The sequence below is a fragment of the Cavia porcellus genome, unplaced genomic scaffold (genome assembly GCF_034190915.1).
Source record: "Cavia porcellus strain 051 isolate PalLab524CR breed Dunkin Hartley unplaced genomic scaffold, mCavPor4.1 scaffold_20, whole genome shotgun sequence".
Taxonomy (NCBI): Eukaryota; Metazoa; Chordata; class Mammalia; order Rodentia; family Caviidae; genus Cavia; species Cavia porcellus.
In genome coordinates this window covers 57,035,320-57,062,389 of record NW_026947503.1, presented here as the reverse complement: position 1 = coordinate 57,062,389, position 27,070 = coordinate 57,035,320, and the positions used below count along the sequence as shown (strand labels likewise).

General features: G+C 39.7%; 1 protein-coding gene across 1 annotated transcript in view; it reads left to right on the top strand.

The window, feature by feature from the left end:
* Lama3 (laminin subunit alpha 3) overlaps window positions 1-27,070 on the top strand; it is a 227,656-nt gene that overhangs the window by 41,554 nt on the left and 159,032 nt on the right. The window contains exons 3-8 of the mRNA XM_063231837.1: window positions 8,716-8,833; window positions 9,485-9,603; window positions 12,017-12,196; window positions 14,637-14,728; window positions 19,479-19,594; window positions 20,335-20,453. Coding sequence (XP_063087907.1) covers window positions 8,716-8,833; window positions 9,485-9,603; window positions 12,017-12,196; window positions 14,637-14,728; window positions 19,479-19,594; window positions 20,335-20,453 — 744 coding nt within the window. The remainder of the gene's footprint in view (window positions 1-8,715; window positions 8,834-9,484; window positions 9,604-12,016; window positions 12,197-14,636; window positions 14,729-19,478; window positions 19,595-20,334; window positions 20,454-27,070) is intronic.

Genomic DNA, 27,070 nt, shown 5'->3' with positions numbered 1-27,070 from the left:
GTAGCTCAATTCTTTAGACGAAGTTTTTGCCTAGAAATTTATTTCTCAGGCTTTTATAATTATGTTTTGCATTTTTAATTAATTTACAAAATGATGCATAAAGTTGTACATTTTAATGGGGTGCCCTGTGGTGTTTCAGTACAGGTATACATTGTGTAATGTTCCAATCAGGGCAAACATATTTATCTCCTCCAATATTTATCATGTCTTTACAGGAAAAAGATTCAAACTCCTTTGGAAGTTTGCAGTACATTATCTTTATCTGCGGTTGTCCTGGCGCGCACTAGCTTACCAGAACTTCTCTTGTGCAGCTAAAACCTACTTCCCGTGGGTTTTATTCATTTTAAATCTAGGAATAAGAGACTATTAGCTTTTGTCTCCAGTCCAGTTTCTAATCTTTTGCCTTGAATCTTGATTGTTTGAAAAGAGCCCAGGAGACCTGGTGTAGGTATTTAAACTCTGGCGGGCTGTTGTGTGCTGAAGGACAGACACTCCTTCCCTAGGACCCCCACCTGGTGGGAGGACAGCTGAAAGACAGTTTCTGACAAAGCACCCAGAAACCTGTGATAGCTGGGACTTGTCAGCAGGGCAGGGGTTGCTGGGAGCCAGGAGGAGAGGCTGAAGGTTCTCCTTAGACCCAAACCCAGCATCTTTTCCTGGCACAGGGCAGTGACAGACATGGAAGACAGGGGTGCCCCATAGAACTGCTGGCATGTGTGTGCTTTGACCCAAGACTAAAGGATCTGGGTCTGCAGAGTGGTACTGTCATCACTGGCTTTAGTGTGTTGTGAGAGTTGCACCTCGGCTTGTAGAAACCCTTCCATGTGGGTTACTAAAATGGAGTTTAGTTTCACTGGATCTGTAAAACAGACACAAAGAAAACCGAAAACAAAAGCCCTCTGCAACTTTTTCAAGGGTTCTCATCTGCAGAATAAACTTGTTTGGCCCCATATGCTGTGATTTTTTTTTGTAGTTTGTTATTTGTATTTTGTATCTTGATAGTGGGAATGGTAAACGTAAATTTTTCAATATGCCTCCTCACAGCTTTCTTATTAATTACATAAGTAAGATGGGAACTGCAGTGGGGAAACCTAGTGGACATCTTTTTAACTTAGCTTTGTGGATCATAGGACAGCCTGGCATCTTGTGCCTGCTGGCATGACAGAGAGAAGGCTGTGCTGCCCAGGTATGAAGTGGTCTCGAAAGTCAGATCATGGGAAAGTGTGAGTCAAATGTACCATGTATCAAATCCAAACTGTGGGATACTCTATGATTCTGTGATAGAACAGTCAGACTGTAGAACAACCATCCACAGAATTCAAGCCATCTTTACCTTGTTATAAAAGCATGAGATGATTACTACGTAGTCCTTCTGAGTCAGTCCTCCCCCGCCTTCTTTCTCCTGAGATTATTTCTTTGAAACTATACAATTTTGCTTTTTCTACTGATAGTGACTCCACAGCCAACTGCTTTATAGTTTCATAAAGAGCCCTCTTTCTTATCACTGAATCTTAAGCATCAATCACGTGCACTTTAAAGTATATTTAAAGACTAACGAGTAAACATAGCTTACTGATAGTAAGGAAAGCATTTAACAGATCTCATTGAGGAGCCACATAATTTCAAATTATTAAGCAGCAGAGAATAAATCCCTGCTTGTTGGTTTAATATGCCTGAAGCATGCTGGGCACATTTTTGAAAACCATATGATGGTTTTGACTGTGCAAATCTCTTAAGAGTTTTGGTACTAAGCACTGGGGCACTGGGGCACTGAGGCAGGTTCTAGGGCAAGTTACATGGCAGTGATGGTGATGGTGATGAATGAAATCTGAGCCTGGCATTGCTGGTGGAATCAGAAAAGACAAAAGTAACCTACCAGCGTCAGAGCTCATATAGAAGGGAGAGCCTCAGAGACAAATTCCTAAGGTGAAAGGGTGAGGGCAGTGTTTGCAAGTGATGTCCAGTCTGGTTGGTGTGGGAAGATGAATTTAGTGGATTTATTACTTCAGGTTCAGGTGGCAGCCATGGCCCTAGCAGCAGGGCACACTTCCTGCAGCTGGAGTTGGCATTTTAATCAATGCAGTGCTTCAGAGAGGTCACCCAATTTCTAGGAACCAGAGGAAGCTAGCCAGAGGCTCCCGCTGGGTCACCAAACTGCTTTGCATATTTGCCTGGCAGTACCAGAAAATGCAACTCTGGAAAACCAGTGCCCTCAACAACCATCATGATGTTACAATCTGGCTTTTCACCGTGGACTCCCTAGAACACAGTTTTATTGCATTTGGAAATAATGCTACTTGGGATTTTTCTGATCACTTATTTTCCCCTAGAATGCAACAGGTCAAATATTAAGCCCCCATTGAGTCCTGTGGCACAGATAAATCTCAGTGAGTAGAAACCCACAGGTGCAAGAGTTTTAAACCTGCAAGGTCATCACTTAACTTCTCCAAGCTGCCTTGTTTCCATCTGTAAAGTGGGATTAATAAGGCACCACTTTTTCTTCTGATGCCTAAATGAAAGTTCACTTAATGTGTTATCTGGAATTCAATAACCATTAAATCATAATCTATTAAATAGATTTTTTAGGGGTGCTGTGATTGTGGGAGTTTGATAGAAAAGGTAAAGGTTATTTGGGATGATCCTTGCCTTAAAAATGTTTTACTTAAAGTCTATTTTATTTATTTTTAAACTTTATTTTGTACACCTTAATTGAAAATATAAACAATAATAAAAATACAGCATAATAAAAGCATACATTTCTTAATTAAGTGTACTGGATACGTATAAATTTTAAGGGAAGAGACACAAAAAAGGAAAATGGTTGATATTTTAATTGCAGACTGACTGCCTAGACCAAAAAAAAAGACTAAAAATATCATAAAACCTCTATTTTTCTTTTTTTAACTATTATTATCAGTACCAGGGGTTGAACTCACAACTGCAAGGCAGGCGCTTATGCTGCTGAGCTAAATCCACAGGTCCCAAAACCTCTATTTTTCTATGACTAATATCCATATGGTTGGAGTTCAGTCACTATGGAAGTGACTTTGTTATGTTTGCATATGTTTTACTTCACTGGTAACTTACATAATGGCTTTTAAGGCCCTGGCAGACATACGGTTTTTGAAAACAAGATTCAATAAAAATCAGTGCTAAGAAGCAATACAGCTTTTTTTTTTTTTTTGGTCCTCCAATATTCAAGAAAAGGGATAATTCACTATAACATTTTCTTGCCACCCAAATGCCTCAACCTATACATTTTAACTTTTTTTAAGCAGTCGTTATGTTGCCCAATTTCATTACTGAAAGAATATTAACAAAACATTATTTTGGCAAATTAAATCTTAAACATGTCTTTTCAACAGGATTTAAAAGGTGACTACCCCTAGAGTTCCATGTTAAAATATAGTTTTAAAAATCTTAAAAGAGTAATGTTTAAAATGGTGTACAGGGACTGGGGATTTAGCTCAGTGGCATAAGCACCTGCCTTGCAAACAGGCGGTCATGAGTTCGATCCCCAGTACCGATAAAAAAAAGTCTGTAAAATGTTGTACATAGTTAACCTAATTAAAATAATTAACTTCAAAATGACAAATTGATAAGCTAAGTAAAGCCTACACTATGTAACATTTGCTTGGAAACTTGATTTGTCAGTTATGCATGATAATAATTCCAATCATCAAGAAAATTACAAAAATTTTTATCGTAACATGATTTCTTTCACCCACCAACTTTCTTTTTTATCTTCCAATAGATAAATACCAACATGTTCTCATTTTTACACTAAACCACACAGGATCGATGCATTTGGTTAGACTACCACTCACGTTATTAAATTCAATTTTCTCTTTATATAACCTAGTAAAATTTCATTTCATCTAGATTCCAAAAATACCTACAAAATCCATGCAATTTTATCATTTTTAATATATTATGGAATATCATACAAAGTAAGGAATTTCAGTGTCATGTATAACCACGTTGCTGTCATTCCAAAAATTTTTGCACATAATAAAAAGATATCTAAGAACTTAGGGACAATAGTCTTCTCACTACTATATAAAAATAACCTCAAGGAGTAAGTATTTGTATAATATTTACTCCGTTGTCTCATTTCCAGAAACTGTGACAAGCTTTAAAGGTATTTCAGTGTTGGTAAAGATATCTTGATTGCTGGTGGTGGAAGTATTAACAGTTCTTATCCCCGAAACAGAACTTTGTTGAATATTTGCAAGGATAAATGTCGTTCCTCCTGTGCAGTAATCAAAGTATCATCTCGCTCAGCTTCCACAGATGCTAACGCTGCACTGCTACAGTGAATAACTTTTTTATTTTGATATGTTTTAATATGTTTGGCAAGGAAAGGATTTTGAACATTCTGGACAAACTCTTCTCACCTGAGTGTGTCCTTCTGTGTTTCTGTAGCTCATCACTTGTAATAAATCTTTTACCACAGAACATCCAGTTACAAATAAAAGGATGCTCTCCAGAATGCCAACACAGGTGTGCCCTCAGATGTGAAGTCTTGCCACACACTTTAGTACATCCTGGTATATGACAAATGTGTTGTTTCTTTTTCCCAAGATTGGTACCTCTCCCGCCACCTCCTTTACAACTGGGACAGATGCCAGCTACCCTCCGCAGTCTGTCTCCTCCTTGGTGCTGCTGGTTCTCTTCTTCACCTGCCACCTGAACTCTAAGTGTGTTAGGTCATTGGTATTCAGTGTAGAATCACCACTGAGCTGCCGCTCTTTAGGATCAGGTTCTTCCTCCTTGATCCTAATATCTGCAGGATTGTCAGCCTTCTCTCCTGGGTGTAGCTGCATGCCAGTACAATCTATAGAGTTTACAGTAACTGTCTGTAGATTTGGCAACTGATCAGTGCTTTTGAAGTCTATTTTATTTCCATATTTAAAGGTGATCTTATTTTGATGGAGACTAAGAGAGCTATACAAACAGTTTTATAGGATGTATATTTGTTCCAATTTTCCAAATAGGAGTTCTTGGACTTCCTATAAACTTCTCTACAGTGTAGGAATGTCATGTAGTTCTTTCAGAAATCACATTACCTACAGTTAGTATGGTTTTCAGTGTACATTGTAGTTCCTAATTAGTACGCCTTCATGGGTGGGACCCTCCGCCAAGCATTAGCAGACAATCTGAAATGTTAATTTAAGCCCAAGGCAAGCACTGTTTTTTAAAAAGTCTGAAATGTCAATTAAAACCCAAGATAAGCACTTTTGTCTCAAAAAAAAAAATCAGAGGTATGACTGGGACAAAACAGGCTGGAACTTAGAGTTTTTAGTAATTGAGGTGACAATTACTCAGCAGAGAAATAAGCAAAGGACTTCTCAGTGCAAAAGGTTAAATCATTGTGTGCAAGGGTAATGGTTCTCAAAGTGTATGTGAAAGCTGAGGTTTCCCAAGACCTTCTAGGAGGTGGAGGTCCAGTGGTGGTCTTGGGGTCCTCCTTTGCCCCATCGCAAAGCTACATGAGGCAAGATCTTCTCCAAATACTTCAACCAAAACTACACATTACAGGAGCGTGAATGGAGAAGCAGGTAGCTAGGAGACCACAGCTGTTATCAAGATAGACATTTAAAGAGATTCATAAAAATGTAAAGCAGTGATATTATTCTCACTAAATTTTTATAGAAAATCTACCAGTTTTACATAAAAAGGTAATTATTTTAATATGTAATGGATTTTTTTTTGAGACAGAGTTTCACTTTGTAGTTCAGACTGACCTTGAACTCACTGGATAGCTCAGGCTGGCTGTGAACTCACAGCAATTCTTGTGTCTCAGCCTCCTGAGTGCTGGGCTTACAGGTGTGTGCCACCACACCCGGCTTTGGATTTATTATTTAAAATGAATTAGTGGTATATATTTTTAAATGTTCTCAACTTTAAATTCTTATATGGTACATATTAGTATACAGAATCCATGTAAACAAAATTTTGGGGTGACCTCTAGAACTTTTAAAAGTGTAAAGGAGTCCTGACACCAAAAAGTTTCAGGATCATTGTCCTAAAGATTTTGGCTTCTGGTCCGGAGTCTGGGACATTTACATTAGCTTATCCCCATGTGTGCTTTAGTTCCTTTATATAATGGCATAGTATTTACATGGTTTAACCTATGCACCTCTGCCTGTACACTTTGTATTATCTCTTGATGACTTATACAGCCTAATACAATTGCATGCTATGTAAATAGCTGTTATATTTTAGTTTAGTGAATAGAGATAAGAAAAATGTCTGTATGTGTTCAGTATAGAATGTTTCCCCCCAATATTTTGATCATTTGATTGAATTTACAGATATGAATCTGTGACTGGAGAAGTCACAGATTCTGTGACAAAGTCGAGACTGTACAAATACAGAGTTCAAAACTCAAGCCAGATAATTTTCAAAGAAAGTGGGTAGGAATAAACTGCAAGGCACACTGGGACTCACAGAGGGAAAAATTGGATTTCAGGGATGGGGTGCAGGTAGAAAGCAGAAGCCAAGTCTCACTTCATCTGTTTACTTTTGCATCTTTATGGCCTTGGGCAAAAGAATGATGAGACGGAGCAAGAAAATTAGTAATAAGGAGAACCATCAGGAAGAGAGGAGACCAGCAGAGACGGTGCTGGGCAGGAAGGGCCGCCCCGCCAATGTTGTTTAGGTCTCGGTTCCACACTATGTGCTAAGACTTTTCTGATATATAGACTTGATGTATAGACTTGAAGATGCTGTACATACTGACTGAAATTCAAGAGAATATTAGCTAAGCTGTGACAAAGTTGATGATCAATATTTATGTTTGGTGGAGAAAAGAAGATGATAGTTTGGGTTTTGAACAACACAAGCTTGGTGGAGATGTCCAGCAGACAGTTATAAATAAGGATCTGGCCCAGACTAGTAAAAGTAGTTTCCAGAATAGGAGAAGTCATTTTAAGGAATAAGACAAAGCAGGAGGCATAGAAATACTTGACTTCAAGCTATACTACAAAGTAGTAGTGATAAAAATGGCATGGTACCATAACTACAACAGACATGTGGATCAAAGGCAAAGAACTGAGGGTAAAGGAACTTCCCCAGACAAATTCAACTATTTGCTCATTCACAAAGTGGTGAAAAGCATATATTGGAGGTAAGACAGACTTTAACAAGTGGTGGTGGAAAACTGGACATCTGTTTGCAGAGGAATGGAAGTGGACCCTTACCTCTCACTGTATACTAAATGAAAATAAAATGCATCAAAGCTCCAAACTTTAAGACACAAACATTGAACTCACTAGAAGATAAAATAGATAAAACACTCGAAACATAGGTGTAGCAAAGCATTTTCTAAATAGAACCTCAATCACAAGAAATGGCAAGAATCAACAAATGGATTATAGCAGGCTAAAAAGCTTCTGTACAGCAAAAGAATCAATCAGTATAGTGAGGAGACAACCTACAGAATGGGAAAAATTTGTCAGCCACTCCTCAGACAGAGGACTATTATCTAGAATATACAAATGACTCAAAAAAATTAAACCACCTAACATTAAAGACCCAGTGAAAAAATGGGCAAGAGAGATGAACAGGTATTTCACAGAGAAAGAAATACAAATGTATGAAAAAATGTTCAACATCTCTGGCCATTAGAGAAATGCAAATTAAAACAACACTAAGATTCCATCTTACTCTGGAAAGAATGGCAGTCTTTAGGAAATCAAACAATAACAAATACTGACCAGAATGTGGTGAAAAGGAACACTCCTTCATTGTTAGTGGAAAAGTTAACTAATCCAACCACTGTGGAAATCAGTGTGGAACTTTCTCAAAGCACAGAAATTCCATGACCCAGCTATCCCTCTGTTAGGTACCATTCCCAAAGAACTTAAGTCCTCCTACTATAGCAATAGGTGCAAAACCATGTTTATAGCAGCACAATTGTAATAGCTAAATCCAGAAACAAATTGTATACCCATCAACAGATGATTGGTTAAAAAATCCCCATCTATATATAATGAACTACTACCCTGCTATAAGAAATGAGACATTTATGGGCTAGGGATTTAGCTCAGTGATACAAATGCCTGCCTGGCAAGGATAAGATCATGAATTTGATCCCTGGTACCTCCCTCCCGACAAAAGAATGAGATATTTATAGGAAAATGGATGCACCTGGAAAATATAATGTTGAGTGAAATAAACTAAACACACAAGCTTAAATACCATATGGTATCTCTCGTTTGAATGAGGCAAAGCACAGGTGAAGAAAAGGATAAAGGATGAACATAAAGGGAGGGTCTCTTGCATAGGGAAATGGTGAAGGGAAGAAGGGTGAGGGGGAGGAAGAGGGGAAGGGGAAAGGAGGGGAATAAAGACGTGCCCTCTAGAGGACTCTTATAACCCCAGTTAATGTGAGCACCACCTAAGACAATCTCCATAAATAAGCAAAAGGCGACAGAGGAGCCAGGGAAGGGGAAAGGGAAACGGAAGGGGTTTCAAAGACAAAACAAAATGAAACAAGCTGTAATATATACATGAAACCACTCCCCACGATGATAGTAAATTGCGTGAATTGCAAACATGTTCTAATAAAATAATTGTTTTAAAAACGAAAGGTCTAAATCTTAGGACTGTGATTGCAGCTGCATGCGATGCCTACTGCATCCTGTAGAAGTGGTCGAAGCTGTGGACAGATGAAGTGACTCCCTAACTGTGTCTATTTTGCTTTGTCAGGTCTTCCAAGTGGCCTATATTTTAATTAAATTTGCAAATTCTCCTCGCCCAGCTCTTTGGGTCTTGGAAAGATCTGTAGACTTTGGAAGCACCTATACCCCGTGGCAATATTTTGCTTGTAAGTAATCTTGTCTACCGGGTTATAAAGAGCTTTAATTATTTGCAACAAATCAAGACTACAGATTTGATAGAAAATTCGTCTCTCAGTGTGGCTAGGTAGGGACCAATTTTGACCTCCTAAATTGTTCCTAGACCACTTCTGTTTCTCAAGTGTGTGTGCATTGATTCCTAGGATACCACATGCAGAGCTGAGGGGTAGGTCTTTTGTAACAGTTCTTGCCATTTTTTGGGGGTACTTATTCCTGGGCCACATTTCTAATCCTCTCTTTTTTATGCAGAATTAGGAATTTTCATAGATAACGCACTGTACACAACCTTAGCCTCTTATCTGCATGAATGAGGAATGTCCTTTTCCCTGGGCCCTGTATAAATTGAGGTGGACAAGAATTTTTCCTTAAAAGAGTATTGAATTTTCCATGAAAACTCCTTGGAGGCTCAATTTGCCAAGCAAAGCCTGAGACCACCTCTCCAAATTTGCCCTTCAAAGTCAAGTAGCTTTTCATGAACTGAAAAGTTAGATAAATTTTTGACTGAAAGTCTGAAAGACTTCTCTGTCCTTTCTCTATTCACACATTTTCTTAAGACTTCTCAAGAGGTCTGCAAGAATTAAAATATTTTACTTTATAAAATTAAAATTTTTTTTTCCTAGCATCTGCAGGACTCTGCATGCAACAGTTTGGGAAGGAGGCAAATCAAGCTATCACAAGGGATGATGACGTCCTCTGTGTTACAGATTATTCCCGTGTGCTGCCTTTGGAAAATGGAGAGGTAAGTGGATTTGGGAGGCCGTGAGAGGTGAGATGCAGAAATGAACATGAGAATATCAAATTTTTCATAATTGTGGAAATTTCGCTTTCAGGGAGATCTAAGCTACTGTATAGATCCACCAATACTTGGGACTGAAAGATAAAGCAATCACATCAAGACTCCCAGAATGAGTGCAGTTAGAAAGTATGTGTGAGGTCTTGAATTCTCCTCAGAAAGTCAGAATTTAGGGGCTGGGGATTTAGCTCAGCGGCATTAAGCGCCCGCCTTGCAAGCAGGCAGTCGTGAGTTTGATTCCTGGTACCGATAAAAAGGAAAAAGACAAAAAAAAAAAAAAAAAAAAAAAGAAAGTCAGAATTTGGGATTTAAGGTCTGCAGATCTTGAGTGCTCCTTTCTGGTACAGATTTAGAATATGGGACACTGCTAGCTGAAGCCATGATTCCCACCGTCTTCATGCATTATCCTCAGTCAGAGTGAGGAGGCAAAGGGCAGGGGGCAGGGAGCAAAGGGCAAGGGGCAAGGGGCAGGGCCAAATTCTGACCCTTTTTGGCAAGATGAACATTATCCATTGGGGAGAAGAAAATTGCGGTTCCTTTGTGGTTTCCTCTGTCCCTGGATAAGTCGCCCTGGTTGACTTTAGGGTAGATAGGCAAGCAGGTGGGAGAATTCCATAGACTTGGGGAAGCATATTGAATATGATGAGTTTTAAATAAACTTCCATTTAGAGTATCAGTCTTCCTCTCTTGAAAATATAGTTCAGTGGCACAAGTGCCTGCCTGGCAATCGCGAGGTTGTGAGTTCAATTGCCTGTACCAGAGAGAGAGAGAGAGAGAGAGAGAGAGAGAGACAGACAGACAGACAGACAGACAGACAGACAGAAAATGAATCTCACCAGGTGTGATGATGTACACCTATGATCTCAGCACTTGGGAGGCTCAGGAAGGAGAATCACTGTGAATTCAAGGGCAACCTGGGCTACATAGTGAATTAAAAAAGAAAAAGAAGAGAAATCTTATTTGAGTAACTATATCCATTGTTGTCCAACAATTCATGAGCATTTCATGTTTCAAATTATCGAGGCTTGGACTTCATCAGTTCAAGCTTTAAAATAAAACCTAGATTTGGGATAAGTGTAGGGGAGATTTTGGATCATTTTTTTCAACTTCATTGGAATTTTTGGATTGCTTCAGCTTTGCTTCTTCCGTGCAGCTTGACACCATTGTTTCCTATTTATAGATTTTAACATTATGTCTTCAGTATTTCATAATGTGGCAGCCCCACAAAACACTGATAGAACAAAGGATTATGCAATTTCAAACAACATTGAGATGCCATCTTACCCCAGAAAGAATGGCTATCATCAAGAAATCAATATTAACAAATGCTGGTGAGAATGTGGGAGAAAAGGAGCACCTCTACATTGCTTGTCAGAATGTAAAGTAGTACAGCTGCTATGGGGATCAGTGTGGAGAGTCCTCAAAAAACTGAAATTGGAAATTTCATTTGACCTAGCTCTTCCCCTTGTAGGTATCTTCCTGAAAAAGTGAAAGTTATCATTGCAGGAATTCATGCATACCCATGTTTGTAGCAACACACTTAATAATAGCTAAATCTTGGAAACAACCTATATGCCCCTCAACAGATGAATGAATAAGGAAAATGTGGTATTCATACACAGTGGAGTACTACTTTGTCATAAAGAAAGATAAACTTGAGGCCTTTGTAGGTAAATGGATGCAACTGGAGATCATAATATACTTGAATTAAAGTTTTGAGACAAATCAGACATAGAAGCTTAAATATGGCACAGTTTATCTCATATAAAAACTTAGAGAGAGTGAGAGAGAGCAAATTAGAAGACAGGAAGTAGGGAGATCTTTTGTGAATGGATGGAAGAGTAAGAGAAAAAGGATAGGAAGGGATTGGAATAAAACAGAAAAGAATAGGAGGGGCTGAGTACTGAAAACAGAGCTTTTCCAAATGAGAAGGTGATGAGAGTTGGGAGGTGCAGGGAGAGAGCAGAGGGGTAGAGGATGAAAACAAAAATAGAGGAAAACAGCATTAAGATGTCCTTTGTATATGCTGCACCCCCACACAGTAGTTATTTTCATTATGTACCACACATGTACAAATAAAAAATAAAGTAGGTGAAAAAAAGAGGAAAAAATTCATCCCCAAACAGAAATGACAACGCCAAGAGTCTGGGTTTCAAGGACTAGTGCCAGCACTTGGGACCAGGAACGGGGAGGAAGATGCACCCAGCAGTGGTATTTCTAGATACAAACAAGCTCTGAGACCACCTCCACACACCTGACGGCTCCAGATACCAGGGTGCTTTGGGGTGTGTGTTAGTTTTACATAATTGCTACTAAATGAAAAAAATTTTTTTGCCCCTTATGTGTGTGGTTATTTTAGATTGTGGTGTCCTTGATCAACAATCGTCCAAGTGTGAGAAAGCATCAAGATATGAAAACCGTTTCTTTCTCAGACACCCTGAGGGAGTTTACCCGGGCAACGAACATCCGCCTGCGCTTTCTGCAAACCAACAGCTTTTTTGGCCATTTCTCCTCCAGTGATCCAACCATCACTCGGCGGGTGAGTGTGTTTTACAAGTGCCTCAGCAGCTTTTGTGGTATACCTTTTTTTTTTTTTGCCTGTAAATTAATTGCTTCAAACTCTTTTAAGTAACCTTTACAGCCAGTAGTGATGCAGGCAGGAGGGTTCTTCTTGTCTGAAATAGTAGATGCTAATTAGATGTCTGAGTGTTTGAAAAAAATTATTGTATTCAAAGATGAAAGGCAAAAGCTTCTAGTCAGCCTGGCATTTGCCTGGGCTAACTAGTACTGTAATCAACAGTCCCCAAATCTCAGAGGCTTACTGACATAAAGGTTTGTTTCTTGCTCATGTTATGGTTCAAGATGGGTCAGTAGGTGAGACTGACAATGTGTAGTTACTGAAGGAACTAGGCTCTTTCTCTTCTGGAGGACCTCAGGACCTCAGGACCTCAGATGGGGGAAGAGAGAACACCCAGATCGCCTTGCTTCTGACCATGGTGGTCACCTCCCCAGTGAGAGGTCATACTACAGTGTATGTAGGCATAGGAGACTGAATAATGTAACCTGGCTACATGGAGGAGAAGGTAGAAGCCTGTGAGCTCTGGTGCCCCCTACAGTGTTGGATGTCTGCCCTGGCCAGCTCTCACTCGAAAGTCAGGACAGTAGCTCCGCCTCCTGGCCATAGGGGGCGCTGCAGAATGAGTACGGAGCTATCACTCTTCTTCCACCCTCAGATCTCCTGCAGGTGCCTCCTCTTGGCCAATCCCAACAGGAAACCAGGGAGCTAGAGAGCTTAAGACTGTAGCCCGGGGAGGTCAGCTTCAGGGCAAAAGGCAGGCCCTGCCTGGTGGGCTCAATTGGAGATCCGCAGTGAACCTTCTAGAGTTGGTTTCTAGCGTAGGCAACAGTAGAGAGCTGGGGAGAGAGGAGGAGGTGATGTATTTTGTTTTGAGAATTTTGCAGAAGGACCAGGTGTTTTGAGTATGGCGGCCTGCCTTCCCTATTTGGTACCCTCTTGGTTCTCTCTGAACCACCATGCTGGTGGGGACTGAGTTAGAGCCAAAGATAAATATTTATAGGCGAGAGTTGGGATTGCTGGTTAGCTGCAGCTGCATTCTAGCTTGCCATGGTCTTCCTCCCCCACCATGAATTGTCCTTTTTGAGGGTTACACGATTTGTGCCCTCGTCCGTATTGTCTACCTTTCCACTTAGGTGGGCGCAGACTTTTCACTAAGTAATGCTTTATGGAGCATATCCCAAATTTAATCTTGAACCCTCCAACCTAAGATGCTTCTCTGATAGGAGGAGCACAATGCCAGCTATTCCATCACACATCCCCAGTGCTTCTTTGTCTCTATTGCACCCTGAAGACGCGTAGAAAGAGAAACTTCTGTGGCTGTCAGCATAGCCTCTGGGTGTTAACTTGTTACCTAAAACACTGACAGTGCAACCAGAGAGTTGTTAATGGTTTGGACCATGCCAGGTGTTGCCAGGAAGCTTTGGCACTTGAACAATATTTAATCAGGGAACTCCAACTTCAAATGAATAGGGCTTCTTAAGACAACTCAACAACAAGACAAATACAGAAACCCTCTTGTCCTGGTGAATTCAAGGACTTCCTTGCTGACAGGTATTCTCACCTACAGCATGCCTGAAAGGGAAGGCTTCTTTCACATTCTACATTTCTTCCATCCTGTGTGGTCTCCTGCCAAGTCTAGGAAGGCAGGAAGCTGGCAGCAGGGGCCACCTATTGTTGCTGGTAGAGAGGCCTTGGCATTGAGGTGGCCTGTGCATATTTGCACATCCAAAAGTGGCTCTGTCTCACTTTTTTGGAGATTAAATCCCTAACTTTGGCCTTTTGACCCTAAACTAGCAAAGTTTCAACAACTGGTTGTTCATCTTTATAAATGTTCTTTCCCTTCCTGCAGCCTAGGATAGTAGGTTGCATGTAGTAGGGACACAATTTTTGGTGCAGAATTTGTTTTTGGAAAATAAATATTTTCAGCTTGTAAAACTTGGATTTACAAACAGACCATCCACCTTGGAAGCACTTAATCTCTTTCCAATAAGCTATAGGTATGATTCTTTTTGAAGGCAGTTTTTCTTCATGCATTTAAAAATTGTTTTTTTTAAAAATGGACATATTCTGAAATTATTTAAAATTGAGTTTGATCTCTTTACAACAAACTATAGGTATGATTCTTTCTGAAGGCAGTTTTTCTCCACGCATTTAAAGCAATTGTTTTTTAAAAAAATGAATACATTCAGAACTTCTTTAAAATTGAGTTTGATTGAAGAGTGCATTTATTTTGTAAGACAGGTTACCTAGGGTTCCTTTTTGTGTTTAATTCAGCAGGAGAATTGGTTCAAGGGCACAGGATAAAAGAGAAGCCAAGCAGTACTGATGTGACTTAAAGATGGGTGAAAAATGATTATGCTGCAGCATAGTAACTGGCCTGTTCTGTTTTTCTCTTGTGTAGTATTACTACAGCATAAAGGATATCAACATCGGTGGGCGGTGTTTTTGTAATGGCCATGCTGAAGTATGCAGCACAAACAATCCTAAGAAACGGTATGTACACTGTGCAGGTTTTCCACTCTTGCTTTGAATAAATCCAATTATTTCAGTGGATGTTTGCATCCCATTATATATTTCTAATCTCCTTCCCTCAGTAGGAATGTTTACAGGCCAACAAAAATGATGTGTGCACACCTCTCCTCCTATAGCCCTCCACTTCCTGCCACAGATCCCTGGCAGGCCCATGCAGGCATGACCAATCAATCGCAGCCCTCCATGGATGATATGGGGAACAGCCACGACCCCTAACTGAAGCAGGTGCTGTAGGCGGCCACTAATGGTTTTTTCCTTTGCAATTTGATTTTGCATTTACTTGATTGTGGAGTTCTGCCATGTTTGATGTTTTCTACCTCAGGGTACAATAGGCACAGAAGTTAAGAGCACACCCTGGGTCTGACCTGCTGTGAACATATTCTCATGCAACCATAAATCCTTAAAGCATGATGAGCTAGTCAAATGGATTGCAGCCCTGGTTAAAGTCTGCCTACACAAAGGCCTTCAACAGTGAAAATCTTTTCCTAAATCATCTATGGAAACACTGTGTTTGCAAATGCTTAAATAATGCTTTTCTCCAGTTCAAATTACATTTCAATGATTTAAAGCATTAAGAAGGGAAGTAGAAGTATTTAATTTTAGATGCTTTTTTGAGGTACTAAAAGTACCCATATGAAAAGTACTTAATGAAGGGTGTTACCCAGAGTAAAGAGCAATCAGGAGTTTTGAGTATTTATTGCTAGGAAGTTATTCAAATGTCCTAAACACACAAGTCACACTCACTGTTTGATGTCATTGATCTCGGAAGTCTGATGATTGGATTCCACTAGGATGGGACTTCTGGGCAGGCCAGGGTGAGTGCTGTTGTCATTTTTATGACATTCCTTTCCTTTTTCTGCTCTTCTTATGCCATTTTACCTTGAATTTGGCAGTGTGGTTGGATGATACTGACCAGTCAGCTTAGTCTTTCCGGTTGGCTTAACACGAAGGTCACCACCTCTTTCTACTATGGACCATCGTGAGTAGAGCCAGTCCTAGATACAAGCAACAGAATTAAGCCTCCTTTTGTGACTTACCAGATGTTGCCAGGTGTCATAAATAATTGATTAAATTTGGCAAGATAAAGTATATTTATCATCTCTGGTTTAATGGAATGAGAGGGTCATAGATTTTCAAATCCTTTTAAAACATATTTTTTAGTTGTATTACAATGCACATTCCGTAATTTTCCATTTTAACCACTTTTAAGTAGTGTAGAGTACAATCACAAGTGCTGTGAAAGTGAACTCCAGAAGTCTTTTCATCTTGCAAAACTACAGGTCTGTCCCAATTAGACAGTCATTCACTGTGCCTGCCAGGTTCTGGCCAGCACCATGCCTCTTTCTGTTGGTGTTAATGTGATGGTGTGAACTAGATCTATTGAGCGGGAACTTACATGTTTGTCTTTTGGTAGCTGGCTTAGCTCATTTGGCATAATGTCCTCAAACTCCATCTAAGTTGGGCAATTTCCTCCCCTTTTAAGCCTCAGTTATATTTCATTGACTTCATAGGACCACATTTTGTGCCCTCATCCATCCATAGTTGGGCACTTGGGTTTCTTCCATCTTTTAGCTGTTGTGGTTAATGCAGCTGAGAACATGAGTATGGTCCTTTTTTGGTTTTTAGCTCAAGTATACTTTGCAAACAATAAGATGTTATGTGGTCAGCAGTTGTGCACATTTGTGTTACTAATCAAGATGGATACTTTGTAAGGATGGAAATTATTGGGTGCTAAACAGAGTGATCATTTTCTCTCAAAATTTTACTTAGAGTATAGAATTCCCCATAAGATGTGTTTACCAGAGTTGTCTGTTACTTGTAGTCAGATTCAGGTTTGCACATCTTTCAGCCAACTTTGTGTTCAGGCATAGTTGTCACTAGTGTGGTGTGCTTTGTAAAGCTCTTCTCCCTGACTGGTGACAGTGCCAAATGTTACCATCCCTCCTTGGAGATCCAAGGGCATCTCTGAGGGTGCTTGTTCACCCAGTGACCAATGTGTAATCAGGAAAGTCTTATTCTGTTTTCACTGTGTACCCTGCTGGAGGGTGGAGCTCTGGGGTACAAAATCAGGAAGTTCTGAGTTGGAGAAAGAGGAGACACAAAATGGTGCCATGTGGGACAGGAATGGAGGCCACTGCAAAGGGACTCAGGTGCCCCCTTAGAAGGACTGCCAAACCCTGTTGATCCTGACCCAACAGGAAGACTTGTGGCTTGGTTAGTTAATATCTCCAGCACACGTGAGCAGAGAGGCCATCTCCCTGTGCCTCGATGAAAGCTCAGCCCACTCCCGCACCATCACTCCACACTCCCTTTTCTCCCAACCTACGGACTAACCTTTAAACAAGCTCTGATGAATTCTACACCCGGGAAGAAGAGAATAATCTTACAGTATACTTAAGGGGATTTAGTGACTCCGTGGAGGAAGCCAAGGCTGGATAATCATTAAGTTAGTTGCTAATCAGGCACAAGAAGGCTTTTACCATATCGTCCTTCATGCATGAATCGATGGATCGCACATTCAATTCCAAGCTCCCTAGCTGCCAACTAAAAAAAGAAAAGCTACTTGGCTTCATAGTTATTTTATTTTCTCTCACTTGTTTTTATATTGCTTATACAGATTAAGGGATTTCATTTTGGCAGACTGTACATACACATAACACGTTTGACAATTTCAGCTCCCCTTATCTCCTCCTTTACCCCCCTCTTTCTGTTAGCTTCACATTTTTGGAAGTTTCAATGTGAATAATGTATTTTGCTCATAACCATTCCCCTCACTGCCTGCCCTTTCATTCCCTCCTTCTTATTTCCTTCCTCTTGTCTAATAATATTCTCACTTCTGCTTTCTTAGGTTCAACATGCAGCATTGTCCTTCTGGTCTGACTTATTTTGCCCCACATGATTATCTCCATATCCATCTATTTTCTTGCAAGTGACAGAATTTCACCCTTTCTTTTAACTGAATAATATTCCACCATGTATATAACCAAGGCACCTATATCCATTCATCTATCGATTGTCATCCAGAATGGCTCCATATCTTGACTATTGTGATTGTGCCACAGTGAGCATGAGTATGCAGGTATCCCTGTAGGATGCTGACTTTAACTGCTTCTGGTCATACCGAGGAGTGGTCAGCTGAATCAAGTGGAAACTCCATTGTTTGATTCTCGAGGAACCTCCATGCTGATTTCTACAGAAGCTCTGATAATTTGCATTCCCACCAGCAGTGTAGGAGGGTTCTTTTTGCTCTGCGTCTTCACCAGCAGTTACTGTTTCCCGTATTCTTGATGATAGGCTTTGGGACTTGGATAAGAGGCAAACTCAGTGCAGTTTTGATATATAATTCATGTAGTTTCATATTTCACTGTGATTAGAATCTAAAAACTAATCAAATTGCTTGGGCGAAACAGACTGTAGACATGGGGACAAGATATAAATTTTCCCTGGGAGTTGGGCAGAGGGAGCATTATTGAAAAGGATTCTCTACTGAATGACATATTTAATAACATTGTCATAGCAGACACAGGACAAATGTTCTGAATAGCCTGTAGCCTGGACTGAAAGCAATGACTTGACAGGAACAGTATGACTAAGGCAGTTACTCAACTCTTATTTTTTTTCCTTTTCAATACTGTGCTCAATTTTAGTTTCCCTCTGAGGATAGATGGAGCATATATTCTTCAAGTAATGATCCCTAAGTATTCATTCAGCCCTCATAGGCCAGGTATTTTGTTGGCAGTGAACTGAATGCCTCTGTGACAGAGGTCACTTGGATGCCAGCTGCTGCCAGCTAAATTATATCCATATTCTTCAAGAGGCAGCAAGATGACATCCCCTCAGGGGCTGAGGATTTAGCTCAGTGGCATAGGCACCTACCTTGTAAGCAGGCGGTCCTGAGTTCGATCCCCAGTACCGATAAAAAGAAAAAAAAGAGATGACACCTCTTCTTAGGAGTGTGACTAAAAGCATGCCCTCCTGGCTTTCTTAAAGGAGAGCTGAGGGAATTTCACAGGTCCTGCCAGGAAACTTCTTAGACAACTATTTGGAATCCTCTTGCCTGCATGGATGAATGGAAAACTCAAAGCTTGGAGTTCTAACCCAATACTGAAGCTACCGCCATCTCATTTTAACATGGAAAAATTTTAAGGAAAATGTGAGATTTTCTGGTCTTTACATTTTTGCCTTGCCAAGTGATCTCAGCTTTTGGTCTTGTGACAGAACAGAGAACTCTGAGTTCTTCTGGTAGCTGTCCCTCGACCAAGAAGTGTCTGTGCACAACCACAGGTTGAGGTAGGAAACATGAGCAGACCTTTCCTCAGAACTGCTCCAGAGGCTGGTAATGTGACACTGAACTCACCCCAGCAACCTCAGAATCAGTGCTTGCTTGTTGCTTTGTCTACTGTAACATAATGTGAACCAGAGAAAGAGTGGGGGTGCTTCAGGGAAGCCTGGTTCTCCATTTGTCACCACTTGACTTTTGGCAAGTGTTTCACTACCTCTGCAATCTAGTTTCACCATCAATAAAATGGAGATAAGAAGCAGGACATGGGGGGCTCGAAATAACATACACAGCATGGTTTGTTATAATTATTCCATAAATGTCGCACGGATGCTCCTTTGACTGTAGTTACCTGTCGCTTTGGCACACCAGAGCAACTGCTCTTAGGCAAGACTTTTCAATAACTGCAATATGCTTTGCCCACACGCCCAGGCTGCAGTGCGAATGCCAGCACAACACCTGCGGGGAGACATGCAATACCTGCTGTGCAGGGTTCCATCAGAAGCGCTGGCAGCCAGGGACGCAGCAGCAGAACAATGAGTGTGAAGGTGGGTGCTGGGTCCCCTCTCCACCCGAGAGTGATGCCTTGTCTCCCTGAGCCAATGAAGGGGCTGGAGCACGTCAGCTTTAGCACTTGGGGCCAGTGTTGTATAGGCTCCCTTATCCTTGGGGTAAGTTTCAAGGTCCCCTAGAACCCAGGACAGCATATGCCGTATTTTCCTCTATATACACACCTCCAATAAAGTTGAATTTATGCACTAGACATAGTAAGAGTCAACAAGCACTCATAACAAAATAGAACAGTTATGACAACATACTGAAGTAAACTTACCAGGCATCCCTACTCTTGTTCTTCAAGGATACTGTTAGATAAATAAGAGTTATCCCTTTTGAGCCTCAGTTTTTCTGTCTGGGTTGAGGGAATTATGTCACTCATTTCAGAGAGTTACTGAGCAGATTAAGTATGATAATGTGTGTAAAAAGCTTTTCACAGTACGTGAAGAACTCAGTTATTGTTAGTAGTAGTAGTGTCAGTAATAGCAGTAATCCGTGTATAAAGTCTAATTGGCATTTTGGTGCATTTTAATTTGTTATAATTGCTTATTTTTTCAAAAAAGAGCAGCCGTTGTCATTTAATATCAGATGGCGGGAACCATACATTATATAATGTTATACACCAGTCTGTGTGAAAGTCCCTAAAGTACTTCTTAAGAAAGGTCCTCGTATTTCAGAAAGGACTTTACCATAGTAACGATGAAATGTTGATCTAGTACGGTTTTTTTTTCAGCCTGCAATTGCCATGGCCACAGCACAGACTGTTACTATGATTCGAATGTTGAATACCAGCGCAGAAGCTTGAATAAGCAAAACATCCGTGAGGGTGGAGGGGTCTGCATCAACTGTGAGGTGAGGCACCAGTTAAATTGAAGTGGATGAGTCCTGACAAGGCGTGAGCATGCTGCAGGCTTTGTTCTCAAAGCCTCACCAAGAGAATTAGAGGCAATTAAAAGGCTTTTCTGAGGCCATTTCTCCACATTTGGCCACACAAAAGCCTTATTAGCTGGATGTAATTTAGGGGTCCTCAGAGAAGTGGACTGAGATGTGTTTATCTGGAGACCTTTGAGCATGTCTTCCATGTCAGTCTGCCTAAATCAATAGGAGAGTTCCTGGCTACTATCCAACTTACGGTGGAAAGGTTCCAAGGTAGGAGGGCCAGGTAGATGCCAACTTCAGTACTGACCTTAAATCCTGCTGTCAGGCAGATTCTGAGTCTACACGCGTTGAGGAAGTGTGCCCTGATCAGTTAATGGCTTCTGCCGTAGGACGAGGCACTTGTCAGTCACCTCTTCTAGGTCAGCTGTGTTCCCAGGAATCCTAGCAAACTAGAAGTGAGTTTCTACATTTCAATAAAGGACAGTTATTGAAATCCAACTAGCATCGCATTAGTGGTAACATATTGAACTCCTTTGTTTTAAATAGTGGGAATAAGACCAGGATGTTTGCTATTTACCACTTCTGTTAAACACTAATCTAGAGTTCTTACCACTGTGATAAAACATAGTATGAAGTCCTGCGTTTCATTCCCAGTTCAAAAAAAATATTTAACATAGACTTTTGGGTAGGAATAGGCAAGGAGGCTTGAAAGTGCATAGGATATGTAAATTGCCTACAACATACAAAGTCATCGGGAGGATTTATCATCATCATAAAGAAATGATACGTGTTCAAAGTGACAGATCATGTTTACCCTGATTTGATCAATATGAAACATATGTATGTGTGGAAACATCACATGGTACTCCATATATATGGTTATAAATACAAATATATTTTATGCATAATTATATATAAAAATTATATATAATTTTTATATTTTTCTGTATCTGATTTAAATAAAATAAAAAGCTGGAAGATTTATATTATTTTACTTTAAGACTAATTATAAGGCTATAGTAATTAAGACAATGAGATGTTGACAAAAAGTAACAGAAAGGGGCAGAAGATAGACCCACACTTCTGTGGATATTTGAATTTTGATAAAAGTACCAAAGCAACCCAATGAGGGGAAAGCTCTTTCAACAAATGTTCCTGGAAAAAAGCAGATTTTATGTGAAAAAGGATAAACTATCATCCTTACTCAAATTCTTAAAAATTAAACTAGTGAAAAGTTAAACTGTAAATGATGGAGCACAAGCAAAATTAAAACTGTAAGCTTTAGAGAAAAATGCAGAAAAATGTCCTTTGGAGTCAGAGAATGTAAAAATTTTCTTAGGTCATGTACAGCAGTAACCATAAAAAATGAGCAATTAAATTTCATCAAAGTTAAAAAAGCCTGCTCGCAAAAGACGATACTAAGAAAATGACCAGGCAACCTGCAGAAAGTACTAAAAAACCATAAATCTGACAAGTAATTACATCCAGGATATATAAAAAACTCTCAAACCTCACTTGTAAAAACAAAAATAACTCCCTAGAGTATCCAAAAGATTTAAACAGCCACTTCACAAAAGTAGGTATACGAATGGTCAATATGAAATGCTTTCTGTTCTTACTCTGAGAAATGCAAATCAAAATGGCACAGTACTACACTGTCACCAGCACGGCCATTACTATAGAAGGTTATGTTCTCAGTTCTTCTTTTGTACTAGAGATATAAGTCCTTTGTCTGAAGGATAGCTAGCTAAAATTTTTCCCACTCTGTGGTTGTCTTTTCATTCCATTGGTGATTTCTTTTGTTGTGTAAAAGCTTTTTAATAGGATGAGTTCCCAGATTTTGATTCTTTGTATTATTTCCTGTGCAGTCGGGTTTTTGTTCATGAAATCTTTGCCTACACCTGTATTTTCAAGAATCCTGCCTATTCGTTCTTCTAGCAGATGTAGTGTTTATGTTTTAATATTTAGGTCTTTGATCAATTTTGATTTTAGTTTAGTGCCTGATAATAGACACAGGTTTAGTTTTAGATTTTGGCATGTGGAAAGCCAGTTTTTCTAGCACCGTTTATTAGAGAGACTATCTGTCTTTCAGTGAACGTGGGACTCCAGGTGTAAAGGTTGCATTGTCTTCCTAGGGTGAGAAACTGAAAGTGTAAAAAAGGACCAAAACGTACAATAGGTGTTGTGAAATGGGAAGAAATTGTTCAAAAGGAAAGAAGAGCTTCTCCAGGGTGGAGAAAAGGGTAAAGGAAGGCAGGCAAAAGGGAAAAAAAATTTAAAAACAAAAAGAGTAAAATGGACCCAAAGCTTTGCAAATAGGCAGGGGAAATGGGTTGAAGGGTTTGGGAAAAAGAGAAATCAAAATGTATCATGTATAGGTACAGACTCCCTATGATGAATATAATCATTATATATATCTTGAATGTACCACTAGACTTAATTATACATAAATGGGTTATTTTTTCTAATTTCATCTTTTTATTTGACCTCTAAAAGTTTTTAGTAAACTTGGCATCTGACTTAATCTTTATTAGATAAATTTTTTTTGGTACCAGTAATCGAATCCAGGGCCTTGATAGAATTTCTTTTTAAACATGATTGTCTTCCATTAAAGAGGCTCGCTCATGGTCACAGACAATTATAAATGGCTAATTACACTAAATTTTGATGAGGTTGCAGAGCAGGTACACCTATTATACATGGTAGTTGTGAATATAAAAATAGCACCACCCCTTTGGGACAGAATTTTGTTACAATACTAAGCGTGCACCTATCCCATGAAAGACTTACTCCTAGGCACTCGATAGCTTATGCAAATAATCCCAAGCTGGACATAGTCTAGGAGCTCATCAGCAATAGAATGCAGGAGCAAATTCGGGTGTATACATGCAGTGGAAAGCTAAGGAGCAACAGAGAGGACCAGATTACTGATGTATGCAGCATCTCAGAATCCTGAAAGCATATGTCAGTGAAAGTCAGCTTACAAACAACAACAGCAACAAAAAGAGCATGTATTGTGTGGGAGCCATTTAAATTCTGAAACATAAAACTAGTCAATAATGGAAAAAATCAGAATTGTTTGACTCTGAGGAGGTGGTGATAGAGGTTGACAGGGAAGGGCGTGGGGAAGTGTCTTGGATGATGGTTTTACTCTTTACCTCGGCGAGGAATCGGGTCTCACCTCTGTGTGTATCTGTCTTGATAAGTGTACAAATAAGAGCTCTATGCTTATTGTATTTTCATCCAAAGAACAAAAGCTGTGGACACATGTTGAACTCCTGTTAATTAAATCCATGCTGAACTATTTAGGGGAAAGTGACTCTTTTCCATAACTCATTCTGAAATGCATAAAAAATAAGATGGAGTGGTAGATGGATAGAGGAATGGACAGATGGATATTTATACAGTAAAGTAAAATGTTAATGGTAAACTGTGTGGGTAGTGTGTAAGTGTTGACTTGTAAAATTGGAAATTTAAAAAAATACAATGGTACTTTAGTTCACAAATGCTTTTGTTTGTGACCAATTTAGTTTGTAAACAAAAGCATTTGACAAAATTTTGTTTTTGTTTGCAAATTGCATCAGTGATGAATACAACCATTTCCATCTTTCCCACACAAATACGTGACCATCTTTCCTAGAATAATAGAACAAATATGAACTAAGTTACTCCTGTAAAATGTATGGAAAAAAGCAATGAGGAAAGGCCAGCAGCACAACATTTCAAATGATTCTTGATTTCTTTCCCTTTGGTGAACATCGGTATACTTTTTAAGGTTGAAGATTACCCATATTGTTTGAGATAATGTGTGACGATATTTTATCTCCATCATACTAACATAAAGTTTAGTCTCTTCCTATAAAACATGAGTTTTGATCTAAGTCTTCAACTTGCTTCCTAGTTGTTTGCATCTCATTATTTCCAAATTGTTTGTCTCTGTCATGTACATATACTACATAAACTAAGAGGTGGAGTCCAGAAGCAGAAGATAGAGCACATGTGACCCACATTTTCTCCTGCAACAGATCCTACAACTTGACAGAAAAGATATTTTAAAAGCCCAATAGCCCCTTCTTCCAAAATCCATAGCAATGTGAAAATCAGGAAAGAAAGTGTTATCAGTAGACTAGGAATTTTAAGGGATTCCATGAAGATAGAAAGCAAAACCCATACATGAAGGAACACACAGCTGTGAATGTTGGAAAGATTTAGAATTGTTCCGAGAGGCAGCAAAAGGGTTGGGGAATCTATGGCCAAACATATAAAACTTTATTGAAATTCATAAAACTTACGTGGAAAGGCACAGTGTGTTTCCATACTTAACACTATAAATACACATCACTTTTGTGAAACCAATCTATAATTCAGGGCAATCACGATCAGAATTTCCGCAGGACTTTTATGAAGGGGACAGACTGATTCTGAAGTTCTTATTAAAAAAAGAATAGATAAGGATAGATCATTTAGAAAAGATGAACAATTACAGAGAAAATGTCTTCTGAGATTTCAAGTCGATCATGAATCTGTATTGAACTTAATGTAGGGATAAATCATTCAATAGAACCTAGTAGTCTTAAAACAAATTCATATTGATGTTAATTTTTCACTTATGATGAAATGGCATTTCTAACAGAAAAGAAGGATAGACAGTACATTAATGATTTGGAACAGCTGGTTCTTCATTTAGGGGGAAAGCCTTATCTTGTGTCATACACAGAGGATATGGGACTTGGGAATGCTGACTGGGAAAGGGGAGGAGAGGGGCCACTCCAGGGCCAGTTGGCTTGGTGAGTTACAAAGCAATGCTTTAAGGTCAAGTTTGGATTTGTTGGTAGAGGAACATATCCTAGAGTAGGTTCTGTGTAGTATTTATCAGGGGGAAATGATCAATTACCTGCCATTGGCTCAGGACAGGGGATGTGAAGTGAGAACCTCAGAGACAGGCTGGCGACTGTCAGATTGTGTCTTAGTCCACTGGTGCAGCTATAACAGAACACCTGAGACTGGAACATTCCTACAGAATAGATTTTTATTTTATGATTATTGAGGCTGAGACATCCAAGGTCAGGTGCTGGCAGGTTCAGTTGTCTGGTGAGGGCTGCTGTCTGCTTTGAGAGGGACCTCAAGGTTATGTCCTCTGGAAGAAAAGAATGCTGTGTCTTTACATGATGGAAGGCAGATGGGCAAGAGGGCCAACCATGCTGAAGCCTCTTGTATAAGCCCTTCACTGCATTCATGAGGGAGGAGTCCTGCTGGCTAATCACTTCTTAAAGGCCCCACTCTTAACATGGTCACATTGGCCATTAAGTTTCAACTCTTGATTTTGGAGGAGACACATTCAAACCCTGGCTGGCAGTCAAACAACCAGCATTGGAGAGCAGCCAGTGTATTGTAGGGCAAGCAGTTATCAGTTATCTCATGTGGTATTGATTTTATCTTTATTTCTTTGGTTTTCTATTTTAATACTTGTTTAGCTAGGAGACATTTTCTGCTCACAGTTTCCATCAGCACCCACTACACTCTTTAGCGTGGATAGTTGAGGTTTCTCATCTTATAGTGGCATGCAGATGCAACCAGAAGCACCTACTCCTCTCATGAAGACTGCTTCCAATACAGAGCCTCCAATGGAGAAGTTACAGAGTCATCAGTTTCCTTGGGTTTGGCCCTGGTCTTGGTCCAACTAGGATGACGTGCCCCTGAATAGAAATACAGCAGTGCATCTGGCCCTCTGTCCGTGCAGGTCCAAGAGAACCACCCAAGAATTCAAGCAAACCACAGGCATCTCTGCAGAATAATTTGTTGTTCATTCTTGGTTTTTCATTGTTATTAATTGTGTCTCAAAAATATAACTTCTTTGTTATGGGTTGCTTTGTGCTAGAAGGAAAAGCTTGAACTGTCTACCTCAGAAAAGATTTCTTATTTTCTCTTCTAACTGAAAAAGATTTGGCATGTTGACCTGATGCCCTTTGTCCATGATAAGTCTCAGTGGCGAGCACCAGAGTGGAGGATTAGTGGACCGTTGATGGAAGGATGACAGATATTCCCTATTTGCCCACAATGTGTGTGCATATGAATGTTAAGTCAGAAAAGTGGTTTTTAACTTCAATGTTAAACTGAATTCAGATTTTAGCCTACAGGACAAGGAGCGGTAATAAATGGAAGTCTGTAGTTAATAAAATCCTCTAAAACAGGGGAGAAAACAGTGAATAAGTCTTTGTTCTTCCCCCTGTGTGTCTATGCAGACTTTTGGGTGGTTCAAAGTATACTATTTTTGTTCTTGTTAATTTCCTATTGACTTTCCTTTCAGTAAAAGAAAGATACTGTTCCCCTAATCATTTCTGAATTAGACGGGCAGAATCAAGCTAGAGCCATGATGTATAGTTCTTGGAAACTGGTGGTGCATTCTGGGTAATCTGATTCTGTTGCAATTACAAGGAACCACAAACTAGAAAATTAACCACAAACTAGAAAAAGCTGCCTAGTATCATACTTTAAAATGAGCTCTGTGTCTGAGACTCATGCCTACATTTTGGGTCCACATCTTCTATTCAGATAATAGAACTATTCAGAAAATGGATTCATGAGGAAAG